The 21241-nt window shown below is 41.7% G+C and overlaps 1 protein-coding gene across 1 annotated transcript in view; it reads right to left on the bottom strand.

Moving 5' to 3' along the window:
• The window catches only part of KCNH4 (potassium voltage-gated channel subfamily H member 4), a 454196-nt gene that overhangs the window by 72262 nt on the left and 360693 nt on the right, over positions 1-21241 (bottom strand). The window contains exons 8-12 of the mRNA XM_089690632.1: positions 17723-17917; positions 14969-15168; positions 9109-9358; positions 754-968; positions 631-669 (exon numbers count right to left, since the gene is read on the bottom strand). Of these exons, the coding sequence (XP_089546758.1) occupies positions 631-669; positions 754-968; positions 9109-9358; positions 14969-15168; positions 17723-17917 (899 nt within the window). The remainder of the gene's footprint in view (positions 1-630; positions 670-753; positions 969-9108; positions 9359-14968; positions 15169-17722; positions 17918-21241) is intronic.

The raw sequence follows: 21241 nt of genomic DNA on the forward strand, positions 1-21241 counted from the left end.
TCAGATATATTAATTCCAAATGATCAATATTTCCCCCAAGATCAGAGGGCTATAGAGTGTTTCAGATTGTCCACATAATAATTTTCTACTCTGACTGTAATAAGCCCGATGGAGTGATGTTTATTTCATGTCTAGGTAATCTAGGTAGCATATCTGGCTTTATGGATATTTTCTGATGATCTTCAAAATTTGCTGTATTTAAATATACTGTAAGTGCATGTTCATAGCAGTTGGATTAGAATGTTTTTTGTGCTCAAAAGAATATTGGGTCCTTTAAGATATATTATTTCCTACGTGGATATTTTTCAAACTACCAAATGATCCACCATTTGTTATAGCATTTTCTGAGCACTATTTTATTCAAGTCTAAAAAAAGAAATGTAATCCATAACCATGACTAATGCCTGAAACAAATCACTGAACCTTGGGTGATTCACTTATTTTGCCCTAATTACAAGATACATCCGTGCTGATGACTAGCATTGTTGCAATCAAAAAAGGTCAAAGGATTGGACACATGCATACAATACAAATGTAGCATGAATTCAATGTATCATACTAAAACCAAACAAGAACAATATAAATCTAAGCAGCACAAGAAAAGCAATGCTAAAATATAAACAGTATTACCTGTGATAGTCGTGGTGAACGGGAAAACCTGTAGTAGCCCTGAAATTGGTGATGGAAGACAAAGTGTGATTAAAACACGGGATACAACACAGCAGAAATAGCACTATTTCACCAATCTCTTACATCGGTCTCACTGCCTTCCCGTAGATTAAACGTCAGGTCATGGTGGATGTCTGCCATGAATTTGCTGGAATACTCAGGGTACAGTTCCAGTACTTCCAGAAGCCCTCGTAGAGTGAGGTACTGCAGGTCGCAGTATGTTAGCGCTTTCACGTCAGCATTTGTTTTAACCACCTGGTCTTTGCTGGTGATGTCAGCACCAATGAGATCACCTTTACCTGGAGCAGACAAAGAAAATTAAAAAAAACACATAACAGTGTTTAAGTATACATCTGATCTATACATTGTGCTGGGCCTTATATTTTAAAACATATTTTATGTATGCAAAACCAAAGCTATTTTTACATTGAGGATAGAGTAGGGGATGGTTAAGTCCATTGTCAGTTTTTTTTCTGGTCTGTGACTCATAGGGGAGATTTCTGTCCACTTCTTGTCCCAGAAATACTCTCTCCAAAGCAAAGGGAAATTGCCTGTAGGTAGATGCAGTTTAACCTCCCTGCACAGGTGGCACAGCCATCTTTAGTGTTGGCAGCAGGGGCGGACTGACCATTCGAGCACTCGGGCACTGCCCGAGGGCCCGGGGTCAGTAGGGGGCCCCATAAAATTCCCCTGGTACCTTTTATAGGCTTTTTTGGGTGTGTTTTGAGTGTGGGCAAGGATACAGGGGCCCCATGATCCCCAATTGCCCGGGGGCCCCATGAGTTGTCAGTCCGCCCCTGGTTGGCAGTACTAAAAAATGGCACTGTCCCAATGCAGTTGGCACTCATTTGCAAAGTGGTTAGGTCAGGGACAGGACAGGACAGGAAAGGTTCCAAGGGAGGAGGGACAGAGTATGGACCACATGCCTGTGCCAACATCCAGGAACTCTCCTACCTACTAGTGCATGTTGCCAGACCGCCTTCCAGACACCTCTTTTGTCAGATGTTGTTGGGCATCCTAAGCTATTTAGAGTATCTTTTATAATACTGAGACTGTGGTTTGCAAGAATTTCTGTGAAGTACTGCAGTGCCTGGTCTGGATGTGTTATACAGACCCCGTTTCTTTGGAACATTTGTATTATTGTACTTTGCTGCATTCCTTGGATTACATATACCTTCTCTCCACTCTGTTTTCCCCATTGGAATATTTCCCCTATATTCCTGTTCCTACTACGTATTGGATTTCTCATTACTTACTGTATCAGAGACAATGGTCACCAGGACTAATAGTAAGAGTGAATCTTCCTTGCAGGGACATTGACAGCAATAAAAACCTGACAAGAGTATTGACCCTTTCATATTCTATCCAAAACAAATAAAAAAAAAAATTTGACTTTGACATACACTTTAAAATAAGCATTGCAGCTAATTATCAGCAGAACTGTTAACAAGTAAGGCAATTAGTTGTATCAAAATATTAAATAGGTGGGTGTTAAAAATTATTTACATTTTTAAAATGTTTACCTATAACATACTGGTGAAATACTTTAATCTCCTAGTGCAGATCAACACAGAGGGTTTGAAACCTGGCTGCTTGGCAATGACTAAGTACATGTTTACACTAAAAATGTGTACACCAGAAATTTTCGTTTAGTTTTGGAAGCATTCGTTCACTGAAGAATTTCATTCCATCATATACGTTATGTTGAACTGATTTGTTTTCGAAATTCATTTAGTATCTTAGGCATTCATTTCTTATAATTTAGACCAGTTCATGGGGGAGGTCACAGACGGGGGGCACAGTCGCAGATGGTGGGGCATTTTTCCTGCGCGAGTGCACTTTCTGCTGGAGTGTGAAGCAGCAGTTGAACACAGCAGTTTAACTAAAGCAGGATACAACAAAAAGATACTAGGAACTCTACTGCACGCTGGATGGACTGCAAGCAAAACACCCTGGGAAACATCTCCCACAAGTCTGGTTCCCACTGCATCTACCTTTTAATATGCCACCTCTACTCAACCTTTTCATATTACTAGCCTGTGTTCTCAAAATGTTATTTCTTTGCCCCTCTGCTACACCTCAAAGCTTATACATCTCACCCTCACTGCTACCATCTCCCTACTACTGCTCTCATCACAACCTGCTGATACTTTACTCACCTGCTGGCCCAAACTCCAGGACAGGAAGGCATGTGAACTCATATACATCTCGCTCCCATCTTACTTTCCTCACCCTCCTTCTCCTAACCTCTGGAAATATCTCCCGAAACCCTGGTCCTCCAGTATCTCACCCCCACACCAGGCACCCTCCTTCCACCAGGAATAGCCGCAATTCACTCAATTTAATCTCAATCCCCGTGCTCCTAAATACCACCCAACCTTTATCATGTGTACTCTGGAATGCCCGCTCTGTCTGTAATAAGCTCCCCTCTGTCCATGACATTTTTGTCTCCTGCTCCCTTAACAGAAACCTAGCTTTAAGTAGCAGATTCTGCTTCTCTCGCAGCCCTTTCCTATGGAGGCCTTCTCTGGACTCACTCACCCAGACCCAGTGGTTGGAAAGGAGGTGGAGTTGGTTTGCTTTTATTCCCACTGAGCATCTTTCAAGTCCTCCATAACCCTCCCTCTCTATCTTTCTCTTCTTTCAGTACTCTCTGCATTTGGCTATTTTCTCCTATTTCTCTGAGGATTGCAGTTGATCTACCGGCCTCCTGGACCGGTGTCATGCTTTCTTGATGATTTCTCTGCCTGGCTACCCTACTTTCTCTTCTCTGAAATACCTACTATCATTCTTGGAGATTTTAACATCCCCGTTAATGTTCACAACCCAGCTACATCCCAACTCTTCAACCTCATCTTTTGCCTTAACACAATGGACACAGTCCTCCACTCACACTGATGGAAATACATTAGACCTTGTTTTCTCCCATCTTTGCACTCCCTACAAGCTCACATATACCCCCTTTCCTCTCTCTGATCACAATCTCATCACCTTCACAGTGTCCTCGTCTTCAAACACCTATCCATCCAAACAGCAAACAATTACCTGCAGAAACATTCACAACTTAAACCATTCTCTTTTCCACTCTGCAACTGACTGCCTCTATGACAGAATGTCTCCCCTGTCCTGCCCTGACCTGGCCACTGCTGTCTACAACAGTTCACTATCATCCACACTAGACTCACTTGCTCCTCTAACTACACAAAGTATCAGGCCCCGACCATTACAACCGTGGTAGATTGACGACACCAGAAATCATAAGAGACATAGTCATGAACTGGAGCGATTGTAGCGTAAAACCAAATCTCAGCAAGCTTTCACCCTATATAGATCTGCTTTCTTAATATACAATTCCTCCCTACATGCTGCCATACAAGCCTGCTTTGCCACTCTTATTAATACCATTTCATCCAGTCCTTGTTGTCTCTTCTCTACTTTTAACCCTCTACTTTCTCCACCTCCACCCAGTAACTCACTGCTTACGAGATTGCAAATCATTTCAAAAACAAGATTGATGCAATTCGTAGGGGCATCTCCACTGCACAGACATCTATCCCACTTAGCATACCTTATACTAAACCTCCCTCAACACTTTCCTCCTTTGACCTTGTTACTACTGAAGAGGTCACTAAAGTTCTCAGAAGCCCGTCTTACCACCTGCCCCCTGGATCCTGTCCCCTCACAACTACTACGGTCACCCTCTTCTTCTATCCAATGCTCCCTAACTCACATCTTCAATCTCATCCTCTCTATTGGTGCCTTCCCCTCCCCTCTAAAGCACGCACACATCACTCCCATACTTAAAAAGCCCTCACTGGACCCCACCAACCTGAACAACTTAAGACCCATCTCCTGAGCTCCTACCTCACTGACAACAACCTTCTTGACCTTTTACAGTCTGGCTTTCGCTCACTACACTCCACTGAAACTGCCCTATTAAAACTCACTAATTATTTACTAACTGCTAAAACCAATCGCCACTATTCTATACTCTTACTACTTGACCTCTCTGCGGCTTTTGATACTGTTGACCATCCCCTTCTCCTCAAAAAACTCCACTCTCTTGGCCTCCAAGACTCTTCTCTCTCCTGGTTCTCCTCCTACCTATCGCAGCACTTCTTTAGCATTACCTATAACTCTGTCTCATCCTCTCCACTTCCTCTTTCTGTAGGGGTCCCTCAAGGTTCTGTCCTTGGACCTCTTCTCCATCTACACTTTCTCCCTTGGTCACTTGATAAACTTCCATAGCTTTAAGTACCATCTCTATGCGGATGACACACAAATCTATCTTCCTACTCCTCACCTCACCCCTCCAGTCTCCTCTCGCATTACTAACCTACTAAGTGACATATCAGCATGGATGTCACTCCAATTCCTTAAACTCAATCTTTCTAAAATTGAGCTCATACTATTCCCTCCAGCCCGTGCTCCCTCCCCTGACTTCTCCATCAAGATCAATAATACAACCATCAGTCTCTTCCCTCATGCCAGGGTACTAGGTGTAATTCTGGACTCCCATTTGTCCTTTCAGCCCCAAATTCAATCACTGTCCAAATCTTGTAGACTTCATCTCCGCAACATATCCAAGTTCTTAACCTCTGAAACTACTAAGCAACTTATAAACTCCCTGGTTATCTTCCGCCTTGACTATTGTAACTCCCTCCTCATTGGCCTACCTAATCACAGGCTACCCCCTCTTCAGTCTATCATGAATGCTGCTGCCAGACTCATCCACCTTACTAACCATTCCATATCTGCCATCCCTCTCTGCCAATCCCTCCACTGGCTTCCATTGCACAACAAATAAAATTCAAAACATTAACAATAACATATAAAGCCATTTATAACTCTGCCCCCAATTACATCACCAATCTTCTCTCCAAATATCACCCAAACCATCCTCTCCACTCCTCCCACGACCAACTGCTCTCTAGCTCCCTTGTCTCCTCCTCCCATGCTCGTCTCCAGGACTTCTCCAGAGCCTCCCCCATCCTCTGGAACTCTCTACCCCAATCTATCGCCTACTCTGCCCACTTTTAGACGATCTCTGAAAATCTCTCTCTTCAGGGAAGCCTATCCTGCCTTCAGCTAATAACCAAATCTTCTATTCCTTCTACCAGTCCATCCCCCACAGTTATTACCTTTTGTACCACCAGCCCCTTCCTCTTAGATTGTAAGCTCCATGGAGCAGGGCCCTCCTAACCCTCTTGTATTGAACTGTATTGTTGCTCTATTGTCTCCCTTTATATTGTAAAGCACTGAGCAAACTGTTGGCGCTATATAAATCCTGTATAATAATAATAATAATAATATTATATGTTGGTGCAGGTGGATTTGAAAAATTTTGCAGTTTTTCTGGAAGATTGCTATTCATTAGTTTTATGGTTTCAATATTTCGGGTGGATTTGTTATTCATACAGTATATCAAAACTATTCAATATTTCCAAACGCAATGGAATAAATAATACACAATTCAGCCGTCCTGAATTTTTCAAACCTAAGAATCTCATTAGACTGTGGAGCTGAACTGACTGACTGTGACAAATACAAACTCAATTTAAATCATAAGTTTACTCAAATTTGAATTATTGAACAAACTCAAAAATTTAATAAGTTTCCACATGGGCCTGACCTACTATCTCATCATGTGATGTCTTCCAAATGAAATGAATGCATTAGTTAATTTCGTTAAAGTTCGTACATATCCGAATCTCCAAAAATCAAATTTTTGTCCTATAACCAATTTGTTACAAAATGAAATGCAAGTCTAGTTTGCACACCATTTATTGGAATGTACATATGTTTCAGTGCATGGGTTTTTTTCTTCCTCAGCTTTAGGCTGTAAAATGGGACCTAAAAAGGTACCTTTTATAAGGAACACCTGCCAAATATCCACCCAGCAGAAGCTAGCAGCTCCTTTCTGGATGGCAGGTATAAAAAAAATGGATGTGAGGATTTGCAGAGTGTATCACCCAGGGTTCTCATCCAGGCAGGTTGAGGGGCTTACCCCCCAGTCACATCAAGCCCAACTTTGAGATCGTGAGACGTACACTGAAGTCGCACAATTTCAAAGTTGGGTGAGATGCCGATTTCAGGTGCGATTTGCAAGACATCTGACACAGATGTCTATGCAAATTGCACCAAAAGTAGTACATGTACTACTTTAGAAATCAGTGTCAGAACCACACCGATTTGACCACTCCAATTGCAGACAATAGGGTGTGACATGGCATATGATTGCAAGTCGTATGGCATGCAAATCACATGCCAAGTCGCACCCGATGTGACCGCGGTGTAAAGGGTGCTTGTCTTATACAGGGAAAACTTGATTTTCAGTTTCCTCACAGGTTGGTAAAAGCTGGCTTGGGACCTGGAGTCTAGAGGCTTTGTAGAGACCTGGGAGGGATGAAGTGTCTAATCCTGGGTTCAGGATTTGCACACAACCAGCACACTGATTATGCAGGTGTGTGGAAGGCATTTATTAGAGACATAGCTATGGTTCACAGCTCTGCTCTGGTACATAGAGGAAGTCTCTGCCCAGGAGTCAGGAGGGCTCCACCTAGGGGACGAGTGGGAGCCAGGACAGCAGGGAGCTGCTAGGTGCATGCATAGAGGATTTAGGTTAAAGCAGCAACACTGCAAGTGTGCAAGAAGAAAAAAATAATTAAGTTCCGACTGTGCCCTAATGGTTGAAGAGGAAATTTAAATCCAATGTATAAAGCAATTTAAGAAAAGGTAGCTGGGCAGAAAGAAAGGTAAATGTGATGCACAGAATAGAAATAGGAAAAGCATAAATAGAATAAAAAGAAAACGTAAGCATACAAAGGGCATGTAGGTGCAAGTAAAGAGTGAAGCAAAATGAAAACAGAGTAAAGAAATGCACATTAAAAGGGAAAAATTATTACCAGCCAATATTATGGAGCAGCTGCACTTAGAGTAGTGAGCGGTGCGAGCTGGGAAGTTATGGCTAAAGTGTGACTGAAAGGGACCCTGTCTCTAGACTATTCATTTCAACAGAAATATCTCCAAAATATTATATGTTCCTTTAACACATTGTATGCGTGTTCTTTACCTGCAAAATCCTCCCTTATGTAGATATCCAAAAGTCCTCAAACTACTGCTAGGTGCCGCTATCCTGAATGTGACGTCAGCAGCCCCCGCAGACTCAGAGCTGTCACTCAAGTCCTGACCTCAACCCGATTGAAATGCTGTGGCATGACCTTAAGAGAGCGATTCACACCAGACATCCCAAGAATATTGCTACACTGAAACAGTTTTGTGAAGAGGAGTGGTCCAAAATGACTCCAGATCGTTGTGCAGGTCTGATCTGCAACTACAGGAAACGTTTGGTTGAGGTTATTGCTGCCAAAGGAGGGTCAACCAGTTATTAAGTCCAAAGGTTCACATACTTTTTCCTCCCTGCACTGTGAATGTTTACATGTTGTGTGCAATTAAACCATGGCAACATCTAATGTTTGTGTAGTATTATGTTCAGCAGACTGTGTTCTTCTATTGTTGTGACTTAGATGACGTTCAGAGCACATTTTATGCCCAATTCATGCAAAACTCCACGTAATCCCAAGGGGTTCACATACTTTTTCTTGCAACTGTAGCTATTGGATATACCAAGGGTTGGAACTGTATGTTGGACAATCCTGGGAGCTTGTGTAGGGTGTAAAGGAGAAAATGTATTTTGTTTACCTGATTTAGTCCTGTGCCTAGCAAAGGACCAACAGACAGAAAATATGTGTTGTGTTCAGTCTGTGTAGCTTCTAAGCTTAAAGAATATCTAAACCCAACATTTCATATTCCTGATATGTGCCTGCTGTACCATGTATTTTTATGAAAAAGTATCCTGTTCTCTTTTTATTGCTTCCTTTGTGTGAAATTCCTGGTGTTCCTGCCAGCCCCTCTGCTTTCCTGTTAAAACTGACCACAATAGGCATGAGAACACAGAATGGTCAGTTCTCTGGCTTTGTTGGGAACTCAGCCTGCTCTCTTCTGTGCCGATACATCCCCCCATCCCTCCCTGCACAGCCATTCAATGGGAAGACTAGTGTGCTGTTGTTTACTCCCCCCCCCCAACTCTTTAAGATCCATATGAAGCTGACAACAGAGGGTATTTCTTAAAAAAAGGGAAAAGAGGATATGTATAATATTTTATATAAGTATATACAAATGCTTTGCCTTTCTTTTCTGTTTAAAACTGAATGGGTTGTTTTACAAGGTGAGGGTTTACATGTACTTTAACCAATTAGGCGAGCAGTTCCATATACTTATTTAACTAATTATTTGGCTGAATTTTAAATGGATAAAAATGAAAATTTTGTATATTCTTCAACTGATTTATTTCTACCGTTTCTAGCCTAGCCCACTATATTTATCATTTTGTCAACTATATAATGCCAGTTTTTCTTTCAACTATGAATGCGTTCTCACCAAGAATTGCCAGCACCATATTGTCCTTCAAAACTTCCATTGAGCCGGAACAGACAAAATAATTTGCTTGCAAAGCATCCCCTTGGCGCAGGAGGTATTCTCCAGGAGCACAGAAGGAAGTCTTGATGTGCAGGGAGAGTGCCCGCAGGCACCCACGGCTGGCCGGCTCAAACACAGGGAGTTGCAGGATATCCTTGTTAAGGTGCATTGCTATATCTGCACGTAACTCGTCTGGAAAATCCTTCAGTAGCTGTAAGAGTGAAATTAAGTTATTTGTATATAAAAAATGATTATTTGTCATACAGATCATACTCTGAAAATATGGCCAGTCTAGGCCTGAGCAAAGATAACGCTGTTGGCTAACAAGGCATGGCCTGGGTCTATAGTTCATCACCACTAGCCTTAATGTTTGTAGAGTCTAATTTCTAAATTAGTACTTAGGATACTACCCACATCCTTGGCTCCTCAATCTTCATGTATGGGTTAAAAAAATGGGACTTAAATAGTGCCTTATGTAAGGCACACCTGCAAGAATTCCATTGAAATTGGCTGTTGCTGTACTCATTTGTGGTTGTCTTTCACAACTGGTACATTATAATTACTTGTATTACTTTACAGTACTATACTGACCAATCAAATCAATAGTTTTGCTAACCAATCAGTTGGAATCAAACTATGTATACGTTGAATAAGGGCATATATACATGAATGCAGTTATGTGGTTTAGCAGTTGTTTGAACTCACGGCATAGGTGGAGTTTGACTGACAGCAACAAGAGCCAATGACCCCCCTGCCTTTAGTGCAGAGCTGCCTTAATGTATGGCTACCCCTGGACACTGCCCAGGGGCCTCAGATGCATGGGGGCCCCATGATAATCTTGCATTACATCATACTTGCCAACTGTCCCGGATTTGCCAGGACAGTCACGCTTTTTACTAAGCTGTCCTGGGATGGTTTTTTTTTACTATTTTGGTTCACTTTTCCTTTGATAATAAAAAAAATTAGGAGATATCCATTATATAATATAATATATTGATATAATTCACCTGGATGTACAAAGTGGTTGTGATGATATGTACGGTTTTGCTAACACATGCCAAAGTTGTAAAATTGTGCTTATGCTTTAAGATTTGTTTTACCCTTAGGCACGAAGAAGTTAAAGTGGAACTTTACCAATAACAACTTGCTAAAAAAAATAATGCTCTTTGGCAAGAAACATACAGCAGGAAGGGACCATCCCCAAACTGTTCCCACAAAGTTGGGAGCATGAAATTGTCCAAAATGTCTTGGTATGCTGACGCCCTAAGAGTTTCCTTCACCCAACCCCTGAGAAACAACCCCACACCATAATCCCCCCATCCACTAAACTGTACACTTGGCACAATGCAGACAGTCAGGTACTGTTCTCCTGGCAACCACCAAACCAAGACACATCCATCGGACTGCCAGACAGAGAAGCGTGATTTATCACTCCAGAGAACACGTCTCCACTGCTCTAGAGTCCAGTGGTGGCATACTTTTCACCACTGCATCTAATGCTTTGCATTGCACTTGGTGATATAAGGCTTGGATGCAGCTGCTCGGCCATGGAAATCCATTCCATGAAGCTCTCTACGCACTGTTGTTGTGCTAATCTGAAGGCCAAGTTTGGAGGTCTTTAGCTATTGACTCTGCAGACAGCGATTTTTGCGCACTGTGTGCTTCAGCATGCGCTGACCCCGCTCTGTCATTTTATGTGGCCCACCACTTGGTGGCTGAGTTGCTGCTGTTCCCAGTTGCTTCCACTTTGTTATAATACCACTGACAGTTGACCGTGGAATATTTAGTAGCGAGGAAATTTCACAGATGGACTTATTGCACAGGTGGCAACCTATCACGGTACTGCTCTTGAATTCACTGAGCTCCTGAGAGCGACCCATTCTTTCACAAATGTTTGTAGAAGCAGTCTGCATGCCTAGGTGCTTGATTTTATACACCTGTGGCCATGGAGGTGATTGGAACATATGAATCCAATGATTTGGAGGGGTGTCCCAATACTTTTGGCAATATAGTGTAGTTGTACCTGTAAAAGGGGCCAGCCTTAAGTGATCTAGTAGGATTTAATTTGCTGCCTAAAGTTTCACTTTAATGCAGGGAATGCATTAGGTAAAAACATTTTGAGGACCACTTTAATCCAGGTTTCATATCATTTTTGATCACAGATTTGGCTTTTCACATTGCTTTTAGGCAATTCATATTTGTTTAATTTATACATCATTCTTTGCATTTTACAGCATGTGGATAAATTTGGGGTAGACAGATGGTGACCAAGTTTAGAGCCAAACACTATTGGGTTGATTCACTAAAACTAGAGAGTGCAAAATCTGGTGCATAGAAACCGATCATCTTCCAGGTTTTATTGTCAAAGCTTAATTGAACCAGCTGATGTTGAAAGCTGACTGGCTACCATGCACAGCTGGAACAGATTTTGCCCATAATATTAGTATTATGTTTTCCTAACTGGAGAAATTACATTCAAGATAGCCCTTATCACCCATTTTCCTGTGGCAAAATAGATCCACCTTTGTAGTTCCCTTGTGCACATTGGTGTGGAGAAGTAAAAGTGCTCAAATATGGGCATAGTGAAAGCAGAGTTGTTTTAGAGCTTCTCTAGTGATAATAGGCCTCTTTACAGCCATCTGGCGACTTTACAAACTGGAAGATATAATTAACATTCAAATAGGCAAGATAGAAGATATAATCACAACCGCCACAGCAACAGGTGCATACAGATCTTGTATGATTGGTTTTGCTTCAAATGATAATGGAGATTGACTTAATCTCTGAGTGTGGATTCACACATGTGTGGTAGGGATTGAAGCTCATTTTTCACAGCTAATTGACAAAGTAGTTGTTCAGCATTTCAGATCTGGTTTACATCAGGATCAGGTCAGGATTTTATCCTGTTCACAAGTGAATAACATGCAATTCACAAGTGTTCCCATAGAAATCAACGAGCCTGAATTTGCACCTAAGATAGACCGCGCTGCTCAGAAAACTGACAGGACTCTTGCAATTCGCACTAAATCCACACTCCAGTTGCACCAGTCATAGATCAACAGTCACAGTAGAAAACAATGTTCTTTCACATGTCATGTGAACTGGATGTTCAAAATGCATTTAATTTGCATATGTGTGAACCGGCTCTTACAGATAAGTGCCAATTCACACATGTGCATTCCATATTTCAAGGTCTGGTTTCAGTGCAGATTGCAATCTACTTGTTCGGTGGTGCAGGGCCAGTTCAGCTGCGTGACACAGGTGCACATTGTACTGTTCACAGGTTCAGGGCTGGTTTGGATGCGGTTTTGCAAGGCTTTTCTGGTTTTGCTGAGGTGGAGCGTAGGGGGTGGGAGAGCAAACTGTGCTGAAATCTGATCCTGAACTGAAATCCTGTTCACAACTGAAGACATGTGCCGTTTAGAGGCGGTTCCCATAGAAGTCAATAGCCTGTAAGCCACACCTGAACCGGACCGCACTGCTCAGAAATTGGACAGGACTCTTTTTCAATTCACACTGAATCTGCACCGCAAGTGCACCGGACATATGTAAACAGGCACCATAGGAAGCAATATTGTTTATTATGTCATGCTAATTGGATGCGGTTAGAACCGCATCCAATCTGCATATTTGTGAACCAGCACTAAGATCATTCCTACCTGTAATAATCCATTGTGCACATACAGTATATAGCGAGCATTAGTGTGTCCATTGTAATGTATTAACCTGTTATGTATGTCAGGGCTTGAAAAAACCGCTCGCCAAATGTGAGGAGAAATTCCTGTGTGGCGAGCGGCAAGCACAGATGATGGATGGAGCAGCTGCACCTGTGCTCCAAGCCTCACTGTGAAGTCGCGTTCCGGTTTCCAACTTCCGGTTTCCGGCTTCTTCGGCACCACCATTACACTGGCAGTGCTGCTGAGGGGACAGGTGCAGGAGAGGTCCACTCTCCTCCGCTGAGAGGAGACACCCTCTCCACCGACGCAGAGGAATCGAGGAGAGGTCCGCTCTCCACCGCCACGGGGGACACAAGGAGAGGCCCGCTCTCCACCGCTTGGGGGACCTTGAAGTATTTTTGGGTATGGTCTGCGGAAATTTTGTTCAGTTTATGTATGGTTATTTGTACATTCTTTGTGTACGGTTAGAGGTCCATCCTCTACTCCTACAGTTTTTATAAAGTTTAATCTTTTATTAAACACCCTATTGTACATGTTGTATAGCTTTTAGTAGTACCTGAAAACTTGCATAGTGCTTTCTCTTGGTGTCTGTACTCAATACGGTAATAATAATATTCCATGTTAGCCATAGATAGTAGAAAGGATGTGAAAATGTAAGCAACACCTTTTTGCTAGCTAACCTAATATACTTTAGTGCAAGCTTTTTAGAATACTGAGTTGTCTTCACCAGACATGGTGTCATACCTTTACACATCAGTGACATGAACATACACATAGTATATGCAACAAATAGTCACCAGGGGATGCCTCTGGCAATCTGCCAGGATTCGGTGACAATCGTCCTATGTCTATGGATAGACCTTACATCCAGTTATTAACACGTTGTGTCCTTTTTTAATACTTTAATGGCAGAAAATGTGTTATGTGACTTTCTAATATAATAACAGAGATTCTGTGAATACACATTACACGTGTACATAGGTTTCATAAATTAGGTTCTAGGCTCAGTCTGGCCTCTTATCCATTATGAGACTTCATTATGTAAACCAGCTTTCTATTAGACTCTATTCTAAAGAAAAATGTAATTTCATAAGCTTTAAGGGGGCGTGGTTGGGGGCAGTGCTGGGGGCGGGGTTGGGATGGGCCAGGGGTGGGTTGGAGGCGGACCTGGGCAAGGTTGGGTGGGGCAACTGGTGGAGAGTAAGGTTTGTGCCTGGCTAGTAGGTCTAGACTCGAAATTTTAAGCCCTGATGTATGTAATGATCAGTGATTGAGTGGTGGATTATAGAAGGTAATATGGTTCCGTTTTTGCTGTTTCTAGACAGAATGTGAAGAATCATAGGTTCTCTTTATGAAAAGACAAGAGACAAACCTTGTCTTTGGCCAAATAGGTGAAAGATAGCAGAGCTAGATCACGGTCTACTAAAAGGAAACTGTATTGGATTTGATTCCATTGTATTTATATGTATTTATTTTTTATACTGTTTTATTATATACAATCTTCGTTTTAAAAATAAACATTTAATACATAATAAATTATTACCAAAGCATCAGGAGTTAGCTAAGTAGATGGCATAGCAAACAAAGCTTGCTTTGCAGCTTCCATTGCCCGATTAAAACTTAGTACTGAACTCTTTGATATAGGAGGAGTAACTGCTGTGATTAATTCATTCCATCCATTTCCATAAGCAATATTATTATTATTATTGTTAATAATAATAATAATAATAATAATAATAATAATAATAGTAGTAACCATGCAATGAGGGAGATTTACAGAAAGTGGAGTGTGCAAAATCTGGTGCAGCTCTGCATAGAAACCAATCAGTTTTCAGGTTTTTTGTAAAAGCTTAATTGAACAAGCTTAAGTAAGAAGTTGAATGCCTACAATGCACATCTGCACCAGATTCTGAGTGCTCCAGTTTTAGTAAATCTCCTCCACAATGTATTTCGTATTCACCTGAGTAAGGAACAGAAAACATTTGACCTGACAGTAACAAATAAATATTGTACAAAACCGAGGTACATTCTTTTTAAATATCAACAAGACTGAATCTTCATTTAAACCAGCAATAACCTATAGCAACATTATTTTTTAATTTCCCAGAATTATGTAATTTCTTCCATCCCTAAAGGCCTCTTACCTCATTGGCATCAATGCCATTGTTGACAGACCATGTGGTCTGAAAATATTCCAACATACGCTGTTTGAGCTGTTGAGGAAGGCGGTGAACACGGATAAAATCCTTGAGGTCCTTCATGCGGGTGTGATAAAGGGAACGTCGGGAGTACATACGTTGGATTATGGCTGTTACATTACCAAAAACTACAGCGTGCATCAGAGCTGCAACATTATGAAAAAAACATAAAAAGTATTAGTGTCCCTTTTTATATCATATTGTGTTCGGACAATGCTAAAGTGATAAATCTGCCAATTTATAAAGTATTTGATCTTAACCATATTAGGTTGTAAAGGGATATAAGATGAAAAACCCAACAAAAATGGTTTCTTATAGTTATCTACAGCTGTGAATCGTTCTGCCTTCATTCTTTAGTACAAGCCATTTTCAATCTATAAAAGTCACCCAGGAGCCAAAAAAAATACATTACTGTTTTGTTTTAAAAAATAACACCAAAATCAATTCATTGGTTTTACTGCTAAATACTAAATAAACACATAGTACATTCTGCCCCGCTTGAGCTTCCCACACATCAGCAAGCTGTAAAACATGCACTGGTCAGCTTGTTTAAACAGCATATGAAGAAATAATATCTGTATGCTAGATACACTGTATTGCCAAAAGTATTGGGACGCCTGCCTTTACACACACATGAACTTTAAAGGCATCCCAGTCTTAGTCCGCAGTGTTCAATATTGAGTTGGCCCACCCTTTGCAGCTATAACAGCTTCAGCTCTTCTGTGAAGGCTGTCCACAAGGTTTAGGAGTGTGTCTATGGGGATGTTTGACCATTCATCCAGAAGAGCATTTGTGTGGTCAGGCACTGATGTCGGACAAGAAGGCCTGGCTCACAGTCTCTGCTCTAATTCATCTTAAAGGTGTTTTATCAGGTTGAGATCAGGACTCTATGCAGGCCAGTCAATTTTCTTCACCCCAAACTCGCTCATCCATGTCTTTATGGACCTTGCTTTGTGCACTGGTGCGCAGTCATGTTGGAACAGGAAGGGCCGTCCTCAAACTGTCCCACAAAGTTGGGATCATGAAATTGTCCAAAATGTCTTGGTATGCTGATGCCTTAAGAGTTCCCTTCGCTGGAATTTAGGGGCCAAGCCCAACCCCTGAAAAACAACCCCACACCATAACCCCCCCTCCACCAAACTTTACACTTGGCACAATGCAGTCAGGCAAGTACCGTTCTCCTGGCAACCACCAAACCCAGATACGTTCATCGATTGCCAGACAGAGAAGCGTGATATATCACTCCAGAGAAAACCTCTCCACTGCTCTAGAATCCCCTGGCTGCATGCTTTACACCACTGCATCTGACGCTTTGCATTGCACGTAGTGATGTAAGACTTGGATGCAGCTGCTCGTTCATGGAAACCCATTCCATGAAGCTCTCCATGAAGTTTGGAGGTTTTAGTTATTGACTCTGCAGACAGTTGGCGACTTCTGCGCATTGTACGCTTCAGCATGCGCTGACCCTGCTCTGTCATTTTACGTGGCCTACCACATTGTGGCTGAGTTGCTGTTGTTCCCAGTTTCTTTGTTATAATACCACTAGCAGTTGACCGTGGAATATTTAGTAGCAAGGAAATTCCATGGATTGGACTTATCGCACAGGTGGCAACCGATCACGGCACCACGCTTGAATTCACTGAGAGCGACCCATTCTTTCACAAATGTTTGTAGAAGCAGTCTGCATGCCTAAGTGCTGGATTTTATACGCATGTGGCCATGGAGGTGATTGGAACCCCTGGATCCAATGATTTGGAGGGGTGTCCCAAAACTTTTGGCAATATAGTGCATATTAACATTTTTCTTTAGAAATTATTAAGAGGCTTAGGAGAGAGTTGGATACTGAAAACCGATGGTAGGGTAACATATACAATATTTTTTAGGGCCCTTTCACATAAAAGGTCCATGAAGCTCTGTGAGCAGGTGGATGTAAACGGATTGGTATCTGTTTACACAAGCTTACCTCCAAGTCCGTCAAGGTTCAGAAAAAAAATGGAAAAGCACTACATCCGTTTCCATTTTTGCCAACCTAAACACGATGGATCAGATATAGCCTGATGTAAATAGACAACGGAGTCCGTTTACATCCAGCCGCCCATAGAGCTATCATGGGTTCATCCATGTCCTCTGGACACAAACTAATTGGGCACAGATGTAGAAAAAACTAACATTTGTCCCCTTTGGCTCCAATTCAGCAAGGGATCTGCTCATGGATACCCTGCTGATCAGAGTGGACACTGCTCCATATGAAAGAGCCCTTACCCCTTTTTTCTAGTTTGTTTTTATAGAGTATGGAAAAGTTTCCTCTCACTATAAACAGGAAGATAAAAAAAAAATCAACAGGACACAGACAGCAATTTTTAGATTTTTTTTTTTGTAGAATAGTTAGAGGCTAGAATCCCTATTAGCTTTTAATTGCTGTATGTGCCCCAGTTGCAGATTTTCCTTTGCTTTCTGTATGGAGCCAATTCCCCCAACAACAAATCAGACAGCGCTAAAACCCTGGCAGTAGATCTAACCCTTCTCTACTCTATCCAATGCAAAAAAGTTTTGGCTGGAGTTCTACTTTACGAGCTATGCAGTAGTTAGATAGCAAGTGTTTTGACTGGCACCCCAGAAACGTGTATCTGGGGATGCAAAATACCTAAGCAATGGTAATTTTGAAAACATTATTGATACAACAGCCTAGACCAGTCTTACCTCCTATTAACATAGTGCAAATGGAGAAGATCTTCTCAGCATCTGTATTTGCACAGACATTACCAAAACCCACGCTAGTCAAGCTGCTGAGGGTAAAGTAGAGGGATGCTATATAAGCACTGCGAACAGAGGGTCCACCAATAGAATTATTGATGTAGGGTACTTCAAGTCGCTTGCCCAGTTCATGAAGCCAGCCTGTGGGGATAGAATGATCAAGAGTTTTAATTTAATGTGCACATTGTCAAATATCTGTTATATTCCATATGTACAACTGAGTTTAAAGAACATCTTTTCCAAAGAAGGATTAGTTGAACAGGGAAATAAAAGTTACCATTGACAATTCACCTCAATGTCACAAATTTGGACCAGCCACTCTTGTCCCAAATTTCATTCACATTATTTTGGAGATGCTAGCAGGGGTGGACTGACAACTCATGGGGCCCCTGGGCAATAGGGGATCATGGGGCCCATGTCCCAAACTCAAAAAAGCCTATGAAAAAGGTACCAGGGGCATCTCATGGGGCCCCCTACTGACCCCAGGCCCTAGGGCAGTGCCAGAGTTTCCAAATTGTCAGTCCGCCCCTGGATGTAAGTGTATTCTTTCTAGCTGTGCATGAAGTATCCAGTGCATGGAGAAGAGTACTAACAAGTTACATTAACTTCCCTTCTTTGTAGTTGTGTGACATCACTTCTTCAAAACATAGTAACCTTAAATAACTTTTTTCCCCAATGTTCAAGGAAATGTATGCACTATATACAGTTTACATTACCTGTATGCAAATGTGCAAAACTAACAATACTCCAGACAAACACACACAAGGGGTATTTGCTATAACTGGAAAGTGCAAAATCTAGTGCAGTTCTGCATAGAAACCAATCAGCTTCCAGTCTTTATTGCCAAAGCATAACTGAACAAGCTAACGTTAGAAGCCGATTGACTACCATGCACAGCTGCACCAGATTCTGCGTGCAGCAGTTTTAGTAAATCTCCTCCACAGTGACTGTCTGCAGTTACAAAGGCTCTTTGGATTAAGCCTTGTGCCTTCAGGCATTTTCCCCATGTTTGTTTAGTGCTGAACTGCAACATGCTTTTTGCTTTATGTGTGCAGTGTATGTGTTATATTACCTGTATGCTGTGTACACAAATTCATGGACTTTTTCTGCTTTTCTTAAATTTGCTACTTATTTGGATTGTAGCCGTTTTGGCCACATCCAAATACATATCTCAATACAAGCCCTATGATTTAACATACAATACTGTGCAAAAGATTAAGGCATGTGTGAAAAAATGATGTAAATTAGGAATTAGGAATGCTTTCAGAAATAGAGGTGTTATAGTTTATTTTTATTAATTAACAAAATTTGCAAGTTTGGAGCTGCATTTCTGCAAATGGAGTTGGACATTTGGTCAGGATCAATGGTATCCCAATGCTGAGAAAAACAGGCAGATACTTATCCATCATGCCATACCATCAGGGAGGCATGTGATTGGCCCCAATTTCTTTCTACAGCAGGACAACAACCCCAAACATGCAGCCAATGTCATTAAGAACAACCTGTCTGAATTCTTAGACTGTCGGGACATCCAAAAGCTGCCCAATTGAAGGCTGGGCAGATCAAATAGCCTCCCGAAGAACACAACGCTGGCATGAAATAAGGCCTAAATGCCTGCTTGGCAGAACATAGAAAACAAAAACAGAGGATCAGGGGGTAGCCTTGCAAACTGGGAAAGTTTGCTTGATGCTGATTAAACACTCATAGATCCAGTGGAGTGTGCCTTGCAAGAAGGGGTGGAACCACAAAGACCACAGATTTGGATGATAGTCTGCTTGAGTCAGCTAAAGATAGTGGGACAAGAAGCCAAAGCACTTTTCTGGGGTCTATCTGGGATGACAAAAATATAATTTCCATTGGAAGTGCAACTAGGCAGAGGGATGGCAAAATGATGTCCATGTATAGATGATGTGAAAGGCAAAAACTAACTTAAGCAAAGAGGAAGTCCTGGGTCTCAACACCAGCTCATCTCTACGTGAAGCTAGAAAGGGTTTCTTTTCAGGGTTAAGCCACCATTTTAGAAACTCAGCTTGCATTGGTGATCAGAATAAGGAATACCACCTTATGGGTGAGAGTAAAGAAAGTGATGTCTGTCATAGGTTCAAATATTGGTTTATTTGAAAGAAAGAACCATATTTAGATCCCATGGAGTCAAGGGAGAATGGACCAGAAGAGCTACATAAAATGTTATATAGCAGTGGAAATAGTGCTGCAACCCCAACCGCCCACAGCAATCATCAGAATGGGATAGAAAGGAGTGTGCCTGGATAACTGCAGTACTATAGCATTGTGACATCCAATGTAGAAGTGAAAATCCTAGCACCATGACTTCTCAAAAAATATAAAAATACAAATTTATTTTATCCATCACATAAAAGAGGAATCAATGCCTGTAAATATTGAAGCGTTTCAGCCTCCTACAGAGGCCTTAGTCATAACTACATAAAGGATTGCCTGTACAAAGGTCCTAATCAAGGAGAGAAAGAGCAACATTTTCTGAAAAAGATAGAATGGGTGGAAACCTTGCCCTTTATAATTTTGAAAGCCAAGCGCTGCTCCAAACCCAGCTGCAGGATGAAGAGGATTTGTCCCACAAATAAACTATGAAGTCTGATGATAGATCTTGCAGAAATAGCCTTCCTAGTTTTAGCATCATAGGAATCACAGATGAAGAGATGCTTCTGTACTTCACAACCTGGTCTGCAATAACCATGTTCGTAAAGCCAGGGACTGTGAAGCATGGAGACATTTTGGCCCTTACTTCATAAAAGCCTGACAATCTTGCAGAGTCCACTGAAAATCTGCCAGGAGTCTTACACAGCATACCACATCTACTTGGACTTTTCAGAGCAATGAAGATCACCAGAATTCTCTCCTTCTCAATCCTGCAAAAGAGTCAAAATGTATAATTAATTATGGGGGGAAAGACAGCGATGGAGGTCAAGGAACCCCTTAAGGTGCAGGGACCACTTTCTTGGGTTCAGGTGCTACCTTTAGGGGCAACTGCCAATTGTCTACACCTGAAATGTACACAGTTTACAAGGCTGGAACGTGAAGTTTTTTCCCAGGACAGGATTTGCTTTACCACTCTTGTAAGACTTTTGCTTGCTTCCTGATAATTGATGTATGCCACTACTGTGGCATTGTTTGAATGAATCCAGGATGGATGATCTTCAACTAGGATGGTCCAATTCTGCAGACACAACCAAACTATCAAAAGCTCTAGGATGTTGTTTGGGACATAGGACATCTGCACATTGGCAGGGTGCCTAGGACTCAACAGGCTGGCATCCATTGTAAAGATCCTTCCAGAAAAAGGACTTCCCTGTTTCCAGAGCTTAATTTCTAAACACCCAGTTTCCAGAGTTAAATTCCTGAGCACTTAAATCAGCATGAAACCTTGTTGCCGGTAAATGCTAGGTCAGAAACAAGTCAAACATAAGTTCACGACATGTCAGTTCATTT

Source organism: Staurois parvus, unplaced genomic scaffold, assembly GCF_062004578.1.
Source record: "Staurois parvus isolate SC_StPar_1 unplaced genomic scaffold, SC_StPar_1.0 ptg000538l, whole genome shotgun sequence".
In the NCBI taxonomy this organism is placed as follows: domain Eukaryota; kingdom Metazoa; phylum Chordata; class Amphibia; order Anura; family Ranidae; genus Staurois; species Staurois parvus.